We start from the raw sequence: 11,788 nt of genomic DNA on the forward strand, positions 1-11,788 counted from the left end.
TAAATATCATGTTGGAGGTCCTTCACATGAAAAGGTTTGAGCACCATTGACATAGAAACATAGGTTTTTCAAAAAACCTTAGAAGGGTTTGAAATATTCAAAGACTTGCCCAAATTTTCACGATTTATCAAAAATAGCAGATCTACAAGTATATCTGCTATTTTTCAATAGTTAAAGCACAAAATAATTGTGTGGGGGCCGGGGCCCGCAGTGAATCCTTGTACCCAGGGCCCAGAATTTGGTGCTACACCCCTGCTTCTAAGTAAAGCGATACCCCCCCCCCCCTTCTCACAGCAATGGGAGTGCTGTGTGAAGTTTGCCCCTCCCCTCTCTCCCTGTCTGGATATAAAAGCCCTCCCTCCCTCTGTTTCCACCTCAGAACAAAGTTTAGAGAGTGTGAGAAGTTTCTTCAGGGACCCCGTCCTGTATCACAGGAAAAAAATGGAATAATTTTTTCATTTCGGTTTTCCTCTCGTAGTAATTTTTTATTTATTTAATCTTTTTTTTTTTCTCTCACGTGGATTACACCCATCAGGATTAAAAAGAGGATATTGTGTTTCTACTGAAAGCTATGGTGGCTTACGATGAGCTGGGTAGCTTGGTGCCTATCAAACGGACGCTTCAAGTGATAGACTACCAGAACCAAGCCAATAAAGAGTCAGAGGTGAGAAGACATTTGCTTTTATTGTCATGAATTTATACTTTTGTAATACATGTTTTTTACTTATTGCTTACTTCAAATACTGCTTGCTGGGAGTTGTGTGTGTTCTTGGTATCGGCGTAGACCTGAGCTTGTTCAGGTGATGAAGTCACTTTGTTAACCTTATCAGATTGAGAGTGAATCAGTGACTAGCCCTGCGCTTATCTCACCTGGACACACAGGGTGTGTGGCTATGTTGTGTGTATTTGCATGCACTTTGTGCTAGATTCACCTTTTATGGATGTTACAGCCGTGTTCTTCCTGTCTGATCTAAGTTTCTAGATTAGATCAACTTTATTGACCCATTGGGACATTTAGTTAACGCAGAGTTAATTATTGGAGATAATTGGACTGTTGTATAACTAGAAACAGGAGATTGTTTGCCTGTCCCCTCTGTTGATGCTGCATTTCGGCGAGAATGTCACCCGGCAGGTAGCTCGGCCCCAGGTGGGGATATTGGCAGTAAAGATAAAAATCACCAAAGATTAGCAGGGGGGGCAAACACCCAGCAAACAATGCTCCATCCTTTTAAGTTTTAAAGAGATCAGTCCTCACTGGGGAGTGCTTGATGTAAAGCACAAGAACTCCCATTACAATAGGTTCATGCTAATGTTAAAGAAGTCAGGTTGGACTTCCCCAGGGCCTCGGGGCAAAATGTGGTCTCTAGTCAGGTGTAAATGCTGCCCACACAGCAGCCTAAGAGCATTCCTTTAAGCCTTTACAATGAAAGGGACCGTCTGTCACTGCAGGGCTGCTGGTCCAGGTGTGCTTCCTGTTCGGAGGGTTTACTTTCTACTTCCCCATCTCAGCTGATTTCTTTTTTTAAAAGAACGGATATCATTGAGTCATTTCAGGGAGCTCAGGAGGATGCATCCCTTCCTTCCCCTTTCAAATAATTGTGCGGTTTCATTTCGGAAGAGGTGTCGGAAAGCAGAAGTTCTGATTTGTCAGGACTTCTGGTAAAAAGAGAAGTGAGTCCAATCCTTTGTTTCAGATCAGATGTGCACATTTATGATAAACTCCTCACCTTCCTGCATGAAGTGAGGCCTGGTTGCTCTGTCCCTGGTCTCTATCAGCTCGACTTGTGGTGTAATCAGTGCGTGCAGACACTGCAGAGCACGGCCAGACCCGGGTATTAGCAGACAGCGCGTGCATGGCTTACATCAAAGGAAAAACAGGGGCGCGGGAAGGGAACTTTTCAGGGGCCTCCCTAGACTGTAGAGTTTATGGGAATGTAATCTTGGGGGTTTAGGCTAGGAGTGTTTTATTGCTGGGAGCACACATGTACAGTACATGTGTTGTTGGAAAACGTGATTTGGGTGCTTTGGCTTGTGTGTGTGTGTGTGTGGGGGGGGGTTCGCTTGTTCCACCGTTGACGGCTATCTAAACCAGCAGCACAAATCGCGGATCTGGCTGGTTTCCTGAAGTGAGTGGGACTGAACAGCCCTCGAGGGAGTTCCCTGGACACAAAGTCTGGAATAGAAGCTATTTTCTATCAGTCTGCCTGCAGTGTTGCACTTTCCAGCCGATAGAGTGGTAAACGGGGAGCCTATACAAAGAGTGGGACTAGCGGCCTTTTGTTATTCCAGGGCCGGTCCCCAATGGACAGGAAAGGCACAATGGGCAACACACGTTTCCAATATTGACTTTGGAAGGCCCCCCTCCTCACTCACTTGAAACCCAATTCAGGCTTTTTCCCCTCCACTTTTGTCCAGGGAGTTTAGGCCAAAAAGCTAAACTCACGCTGATGAGCTGCCCATTCAGTCTAGAATCTTTTTCACAGGGCCCTTTTCCTAATGTGGATTCCTTCACTGACCACGATGAGTCTGGTGGTTTGGAAGTGGCCCCTCTCTGTTTATTGGCCCGTCTCGGTTTAGGGGGGGGGGGGGTTGATATATTTCTTTATTTTTTTTTTTGATGGCTGTCTGTCTTTGACCATAATATTCCGGTCCAGTGCGGAGCTACGTGACCACAACCACAGTGGCTTCTAATGCCACACCAGACTTAATGCAGATCTGTTCCACAGCTGTGTCTGCGGGGCCTGAATGGCCACTCTTGTTTCTCAGTTTTGCTGAGCTGAGGCAAAAAAAAAAGAAAAGAAAGAAAGACAAAATCCCGTTCGCCCTGAGTCAGTAGAAAACACAGGCAGCTCTTTAGCACTGCGTCTGCACGGCTCAAATTCAACAAGAAACACATGCACTGCCCCCGCCCCCACAAAAACATCTCCAAAGAAGATAATTACGACTGTGTGGCTGTCTTCTTACTGTCACGTTTTTTGAAGAGGCTCTGTGGCTTGAAATCATTACCTCACATCTGCAGCGCTTTGATTCCCCTGGTCTTGTTGCTGTTGGCAAAGTGCCCAAGCATCTCTCTCTCTCTCTCTCTCCTCGCTCCCAGCCTCGGGGCTCAGTGAAGGGAGGAGGAGTGAGGAGGGGGGTCACCTGGTCCAGGTGTGGTGCTGCTCTCACGCGAGGGCTGCTGCAGGGGCCTGCCTTGACTCGCATGCAAAAAAACACCACTGTTGTTCACCCTCCACACACACACACACACACACACACACACACACACACACACACACACACACACACACACACACACACACACACACACACACACACACACACACACACACACACACACACACACACACAAATATCAACAGTCAGCAGAGCGAGGGGGGACAGATTCACTGTCTGTTTATGGCAGCGTCTCCTTTCCCCACTTCCTGCAGCCGGTGTGTTTGTCTTAGCTGTCACGTGATGACACAGTGCCACACTGTCCCATACCACACACACTGTTCTCACACACACACACACACACACACACACACACACACACACACACACACACACACACACACACACACACACACACACACACACACACACACACACACACACACACACACACACACACACACATTCTGGGAGTTAAAGGGGGCAGTTAAAGAGCAGGGCCACTCAGGAGCCATTTGTCTCACACTGTTTGAGTGATAGAACAGAATCTCTCTCTCTCTCTGAGTTTTGCTGTTGTCAGTCCAGATAGCTGAGTACTGTGAGTAGTGTGTGTGTGGGGTGGGGTGGGGGCGATGTGTTGCATGGCCACTCTCGGACAGCTGAGAGCAGGGTCTGGTGCATTCCTGGCATGCCTCCATGCCCCCTTCCCCAGTAAGTCATCTGTCAGAGAGGGGTCTTTGTGCTCCGTGGGCTCTCCTGGCCCTGGACTCTTTAACATGATGGAGCTGACAGCTGCTAGGGGCTGTCTGCTGCTCCGCCACTCTGTCTGTCTGTCTGTGGGCTCAGCTCAAGAGCAGGGAGTGAGGCCTCCGATACAGATTTATGACTTGAGAATGGCGAGCTTCATCACAAGGGAGTCACAAGGGAGTGCCTGCAACTCTCTGCAGAGTCCTCCTTTGGTGGAAATTCCCTATGGGGTGGCCTGATCAAATCCTTTAGTTTCATGTTCACAGCACAGGAAGTTTAGTGTTACTGTAATTATGTACAGTGTGTGACATGACAAAGCGCCTGACTGACCTCCCGCTGTGACTCTCTCTTCCTCTCCAGGAACCCAGCAACAAGCGTGTCCGTCCTCTCGGCAGGGTGACGACGCTAGCCAACCTCATCTCTCCGGCGAAGAGTGGGGCCGTCAGGCGCTTCGGCCAAACCATCCAGGTGAGCGCCTTTCCTCCTTCATCCTATAGATCGATCGGGGCTCAAAGGGGCGAGGGTTTGGTAACCTCCGGTAACACATAGTCAAGCGTGCATCCTGGGTAACACTGGTTTGTTTTCCCGTTTCTTGTCCCATAGGCCTCTTTCCGGGGCGATGGCAATGGCAAGACGCCGGGCGTGCCCCAGAAGCCTTGCAGCGGCGGCTGCAAGGCCCCTACGCCGCCCAAAAGGAGGAACAGCACGCTGTGGTCCGAGACGCTAGACGTCCACCAGAAGGGAACCTTCTCCACCAAGGAGATTAAGAGGCAGGAGGTGAGAAACAACACAGAGTTAGTGACCTTACAGTCACACTGAAGACTATACTGCACAGTCTGGAGCTAACTGCAGCCAGGGAGAAAAAACTATAACCAAATAGCATTCTAGGCCAGAAATCCAGGCAACAGCACAATATTCTGGTTGTCTGGACAATTTTATTATTAAGCCCAGAGGGCCAGTACAAAGGATTTAATGCACAGCTCTGACGCACTCCCAGCATTTTCTCCCTTTTTCTGCTTCTCCACCTGGGCCAGTAAGCCTTTCAGACTATGTTAGCATTCACATGTCCCCATAGTATTTGCACTAAATGAGCTAAGTGGGGTCAAAAACTCCCTATTTCCCCCGTCTGTGTGAGCCAATGTGGACCTGCAGGTCTCACATAGAGTAGCTGCACTGTGCTCGACTCCTACATGGCAGACATCTCAGCCAACTGTCAGGACCCATAAACACCGTAGCACGCAAATGTAAGCACAGACATGGAGAACAGGGAGGAGGGAGACACTAGAGTCAGGCAATCTCACAGATTTAGTGGTTGACCTCAGCAATTTGGCATCAGCGTTTACTATTTAGTGTAATGGGTACTGAATGTAATATAGAATGTACATCCAGTCCAATCCTTTTTACTGTTTTTATCTAAATGTCTTTCATCTCCTTCCTTCCTCAGGCCATATTTGAGTTGTATCGCGGAGAGCAGGACCTGATTGAAGATCTGCAGCTCGCACGAAAGGTATGTATTTTGCTTTTAATGCTTTCTTTTTTTAAAACCTCCTTGACTCGAGGGGAGTGCATGTAAAGAAAATAAGATTTAATCAGAGGCTGGCAGGCCCTCCACACACTTGAGCCAGAGGTTATAAAAAGAAAGGAATGATACCTCTTGTCTTCCCCCCCCCCCTCCTCTTATCCCTAAAGCGAGCTATTCTTAGCCTCCACACTCACCCCGATCTCCTCCACTCTGTTATCGTTAAAGAATGCAATGCGGGAGGATGGTTATTTAACCGCTTTCCCTCCCAATTCACAGGCGTACCACGACCCGATGCTGAAGCTGTCCATCATGTCCGAGGAGGAGCTGACTCACATCTTTGGCAACCTGGACACCTACATCCCGCTGCACGAGGACCTACTGGCCCAGCTGGCCAAAGCCACCGGCCAGGATGGGACCGTGGGACAGATCGGTCAGATCGTCGTAAGCTGGGTGAGTGCCCTGTCCCACCGCTGACCCCCACCATGACCTCTGTGGTTTCCATGCATTTCAAACAGATTGGTGTTATCAGTGTTTCTCCCACATGGTTTGAACCGAGTGTTAATTCTTACTGTGTTTTTAATGCAGCTGCCCAGGCTGAACGCCTACAGGGACTACTGCAGCAACCAGCTGGCGGCCAAGGCCCTGCTCGACCAGAAGAAACTGGACCGCAGGGTGCAGGACTTCCTGCAGCGCTGCCTGGAGTCACCCTTCAGCAGGAAGCTGGACCTCTGGAGCTTCCTGGATATCCCGCGCTCGCGCCTGGTCAAGTACCCCCTTCTGCTCAAGGAGATCCTGAGACACACGCCTGCGGAGCACGCCGACACAGCCAGCCTGGAGCAAGCGGTGAGTGTAGGACACACACACAGTCAGTCAAAGAGTCATCTCTATGTTCTCCCCGTGGTTGTGGTGGTGTATATGTGGCTAATATGAATGGTTCTGCTTGGTGTTTTTCAGATCACCATCATCCAGGGTGTGCTGTCGGACATCAACATGAAGAAGGGAGAGTCCGAGTGCCAGTACTACATCGAAAAGCTAGAGTACCTGGACGAGAGGCAGAGAGACCCACACATCGACGAGTGCAAGAGCCTGTTGTGTCACGGGGAGCTCCGCAACAAGAGTGGCACGGTAAGGCATGCACATCACATCTAGCAGATGTCACAATAATCTATATTTAGATTCACATTGTTACCATTGGAGATTAAAGTCAGCGCTGTGATTTTAACAACTTTCCTTCCTCCTTCTAGAAGCTGCATGTGTTCCTGTTCAACGAGCTGCTGGTCCTCACGCGGCCTGTGACCAGGAACGAGCGCCAGTGTTTCCAGGTGTACCGGCAGCCCATCCCCGTGCACGACCTGGTTCTGGAGGACCTGCAGGACGGAGACGTGCGAATGGGCGGCTCCTTCAGGGGGGCTTTCAGCAACTCAGACAAAGGTGAGCACCACCCCCAACACAGCTTGAATAGCATTATTAGCCACATTAAGACTGGCATCCCTATTTTGAAAATGGCCGATCTACGAGCTCTCTCTATAATAAGTGATTAATGGATCTCTTCCATGTCCTTCCCTCCTCCACAGCCAAGAACATCTTCCGCGTGCGCTTCCAGGATCCGACCCAGGGCCAGTCGCACACGCTGCAGGTCAACGACATCTTCCACAAGCAGCAGTGGCTCAACTGCCTGCGCAGCGCCATCTCCGTCCACCGGCCGCTCCCCGCTGAGGCCCCTCCCGCGTCGCCTTCGCCCGCCGATGCCCGCTCCAAGCGCCGCCCCTCCTCCGTCTCCGCCATCGTCCACATGGAGGAGGCCGACGAGAACTTCCCGGTCGGCCCGGAGAAGAGCCATTCGGCACCCTGCTCGCCGGCGCAGCGCCTGGACGAGACCCCCAGCCCCGCCTCCTTGTCCCCGTCCTCGCGCTCCTCCTCGTCGTCCTTATCATCGTCCCCGCCGTCACCCTCGTCCTCCCCGTCCCCGCTCTCATCGCCCGTACCGCACAAAACCAAGAAGGAGAAGAGGTCCTTCGGGTCCTTAGGAAAGAGAAAAGAGACTATGGTATAAAGTTCGACCTTAGCGGTGAGAGAAAATGGACTCCCTCAGAACTGACTTCACTTTGTAGATAAACACAAAAAGGGACGATGCGGAGAAGGAGCAGTGGGGTTAGTGGGGGCAGTTATAAGTCTGCCTCGGCTCACTGGGACTTGTATTTATGTGTGTGTGTCTGCGTGTGTATTATTTCAACAGTGTTCCGTGTTACTGTCCTCATCGGCAGCTATTTACCTTACCCCTCCACCCCGGCCCCTGTCCAGTGGACAGGGGCCGGGCTCATACCACAGAGTTGCAGTATTCCACAGAGACGTGCATGGCTTCCCTCTGCTGTAATTAGGGAAGCGGTTCTACTACAGTTAGCCAACATGTGCATACTAGTCCACACATTAATCTGTGTGGTAGTTTGTTGGGAGAAGACGGAGGTCATTCTGTTTACTGTTAATTTGAAGCATTAATTAAGCATTAATGCTACATACATTAAGCATTAATATTGTTTTTGGGGGTAATTAAAGTGTTACATTTTTAATTTTATATTATTTTTAATTAAGAGACATTTTTACCGTAGCTCTTTTTTTTATTCTATTTTCAAACAGCACTGTTTTCTCTTTTTTTTTAGCTTTTAGCTGAAGTTTTTTTTTATTTTTACATTTTTGGGCATTTAGAGGTGAACATTCAAAGAGAATCCACCGAAACAAACTAAAAACTACAAATGTCTTTCTCCCCCAATTTACTGGAGGACGAGTCTTATTTTTGTACATTCCTATAATGACAGACATGACCCAGCTACATTTTGCATTTACTGCAGAGACAGGCATTCATTTAAATGCAATCACTTTTTCTGTCAGAACAAACACATTGCTACAAGTAGCAATTTTGAATCATTTGATATTACAAATGGGGTATTTTGTTTTATTTTCAATGTAAAACAAAAACAACAACTTTTAACTGAGCCATGTTGGTTTAAAAGAAAGCTGACTTCACAATGAAATGGATCACTTTTCAATGTAGCATCTTGCACGGAGCTTTAGTTGGTGACACTGCGTGCGCCTATAGAGGCAGCAGAATGTATGTTTGAGGGGTTTGGAACTATATTGAGGACAAGAAAGTTTGTTAAAATATTCAAGGATGGTCGTTGAATGGAAAAAAGAATATTGTAAGAGGGCTTGAGAGAGAAAGTAGCAAAAAGGTTGATAAAGCTTGTTAATGGAACAGAGTTGGATTGTTGGTGCACGGTGTTGTATCACCACAGTTGATGTAGCGCTGTTGAAGCGGATGTGGTAACTCTACCGTGCTCACAATATGGATGTTTGAGGCACTGGTGAAAAGCCAGTGAGCTAAAATATAATGGATCAAGTATGTAGGGGAGAGGAGATGTTGGGTTTCTTGTATGTGATGGAGAGAAAAGTAAAAGAGTTTGTGTTGTTAAAGCAAAAGAACTGAAGAGGCCAAGAGGGTGATATGACTGCCACGGCCTGTATGTAAAGTGGTGTAATTGAATATTTAAAGAACAATAAAGATCTGTGTAAGATTTACATCTGACCTTCTGCTTTCCTGTGTTTTATTGTTGATGATGTAACAATTTATTGTCCTGATCGATCTGGTATGGGGGATCCAATAAGAACATTGGTTAACAACATATTTAATCTTAGACCTCCTGCTACCTACTCTAGGCCTATGGGTAATGATTAAGTCTGCCATGAGACAAGAGTGAAACGAAAAGAGTCGTTAACGCATGACGACAATAACTCAAGTTTCATTCTTATTATTCAAGTTAAATGTGTCAACTTCTAAATTTCTCAAGAAACCACAGCCACGCCTATTTCCTCAACTGATAACGTATGTTAAAAACTAAAGTCAATATTAATAGAGATACTGTACATCTCTCTACCTTTTCTTTGTTTAAACTTTAAACCATCAACCTTTTCATTAGGAAGACCCAACAAGTGGTTCTTTAGAGACTTTTATTAACACAAAGACTAGTCCAGAGAGCTTGTTGTTTCCATTAATAATACTAATAGTATTAGTGGAGGGGGAGAGGAGTTAAAAGAGAACAAAGGCTTATAGGCAATACTGTGATTAGATGGAGGGTCATTGTTCACAGCCTTCCAAAGAAGATCAAGGGCCTTTTTAGATCAACAAGGATGTGTCTATTAGAGTAAGCATTTATAGCGATGTCTCATAGTGATGATAATTCAAGATGAGTGGACACTGCAGAGAGAGAGAGAGAAAGAGAGAACGATTTCCATTTCAACAGTTACTATAAACACGTTGATGTCAAACACAAAAGTTTATTGGACTGGCCAGATATTCTGCCCATTTCATTTCTGTCTGCGCAGGTCTGCTTGGCAGGACGTAGCTCGGTTTAAGGTTTTATTATGTACTGGCCTCGTGTCTGCTTTTTAGAAGTGAAAGCATTCTCCAACCATTTGCTCATGTCCTCCATATATAGGTTATGTTCCCTTTCTGTAATGAAAGTTGAATATCTAAAACCAAATATGCCAGTAATAATATTACTGGCATATTATGGCTGGGTTTGGGTTTAAAAGGCACGGCAAGGATACTGTATTTCCGTAGCAGACATATTGTACACAAAGGCAAAGTGCTTAGTTTACATATAAGGCGTAAAAAGGCCAAAGAAGGCATTTCAAACAGTTCTGATTAAGCAGTCGAACTACGGTGATTTATTACATTTCATTGTGGTGTGGAAGAAATATGGTTAGTATCATGGTCACTGATCTGTATTATTGTCAGATATCGTGGTCTGTCCGTATGATATAACGTGTCAAGATCATGGCAATATCATGGTCAGTATCATGACAGTATCATGTTAGTATCATGATCAGTATCATGTCAGTTGAATTGAATTGATTGATTACTTAAGGCGAGACACTACAGGTGAATAGGGTAAAAAAAAAAAAACTAATAGCTACAACAATGAAACTTTTCCAGTTGATTACTTACATCAATACTAAGAATTTTTGAATTACAAGTTTTCTGAAATTATATGTTTAGATATGCAAATGAGGCACTATATGCGCTAATAATGCCCAATTTGCATACTTTTCAGGTACATAAATCTGAAGATTGGCTAATGCCAGGTTCAAAACTATTGTTTCCCTTTCTTGACATATTAGAGACAAAACAAATTACAGAGGGGATTTTAGATATCTCTTTTTATCACTCCATAAATCATAAAATAGTGTCAAGTCATAAAAAAACCATTTTCGCCATGTTTTTAGTGATAAAATGTGATGTAAATCAGGCTATGAATGATATATCAACAAACCCCTCTGTAAATATCTTCAGGATATAGATAAGAATAAAACTGGAAGGTTTGGTGTATGTGGGTGCAACTGAAGTGGAGATTTATGTACCTAAGTATGAGGAAAAACACATTTTGGGAAACGGCCTTTAAAGATTGGACACACCCCCATCCTATACAAACCAATTGTAACTTCAAACTCCATTTTAATCATGTTAGATTCATAAAAAACACCTGTCCTCGGTTCTGGTGACTCATAGTGTCCTCCTAATACGTGAGGGGGCCATGTTTCTTTGATTCCTCTTTTATTTATTTTTTATTGTCTATATATCTATATTTTGTAAAATATGTATGAAAACAAATGCTGTTAACTCAGCACTTTCATGTATGAAATGAACATCTATATGTGTATTTTTAACATTAATTTTGCAATTGTTTGAAAGAAGGCATGTTTAGGAAGCAAAATAGTAAAACATCTCATTTTTTTACATTTTGATTTTTTACATGTTTTCACCTGCCATGTCTCCCCTTAAGAGGTTTGTTAATGGTACAGGTAGTACTAGTACTACAGTCAAGGGTTATGCTAACAAAAAGCCTTGAGCTTGTTCCCATTAATAATATATACTAATACTAACTAGAAATACTGTTCCTACGAAACAGTGTGGGCTCGCTCGTGACTATATTCTGCAGCGTGTTAACTGTCATGTGAAGCTTAACCAATACTCCAGCTAACACCACTCCCAGATTTTCCACACCTCAATTACACCTCATTGGCTAAGGGCCCTGCCATTATACTGTCTGCGACGGAACTCACTATGCGATAGAACTCACTATATAAATAATGAAGATAACATAGTGTTCTCGCCTTTCAGGCGAGCCCACAATAATATTAGCGGAGGGGGAGAGGAGGAAAAAGAGAACAAATGTATTAAAACTCAGATAAGCAAATAAGATAGGTGTCAAAAGCAATAAAACACTAAAAACAAGAGTTGGGCAATTCTGAACAGGTGTTTTTCAGGACGGGTCAGAGAGGAGTAACACATAGACATAGAGGACCACA

General features: G+C 45.5%; 1 protein-coding gene across 1 annotated transcript; it reads left to right on the forward strand.

The window, feature by feature from the left end:
• Window positions 1–402: 402 nt before the first annotated feature.
• On the forward strand, window positions 403–9,005 carry net1 (neuroepithelial cell transforming 1). The gene is made up of 9 exons (XM_080754453.1): window positions 403–664; window positions 4,264–4,371; window positions 4,507–4,680; window positions 5,348–5,410; window positions 5,702–5,875; window positions 6,011–6,268; window positions 6,380–6,550; window positions 6,670–6,856; window positions 7,000–9,005. The coding sequence occupies exons 1-9, from the start codon at window positions 572–574 to the stop codon at window positions 7,476–7,478; spliced, it is 1,707 nt and encodes a 568-aa protein (XP_080610579.1). The 5' UTR covers window positions 403–571; the 3' UTR covers window positions 7,479–9,005.
• Window positions 9,006–11,788: the final 2,783 nt, after the last annotated feature.

Source organism: Nannobrachium achirus (assembly GCF_963921795.1).
Source record: "Nannobrachium achirus genome assembly, chromosome: 23".
Lineage (NCBI taxonomy): Eukaryota > Metazoa > Chordata > Actinopteri > Myctophiformes > Myctophidae > Nannobrachium > Nannobrachium achirus.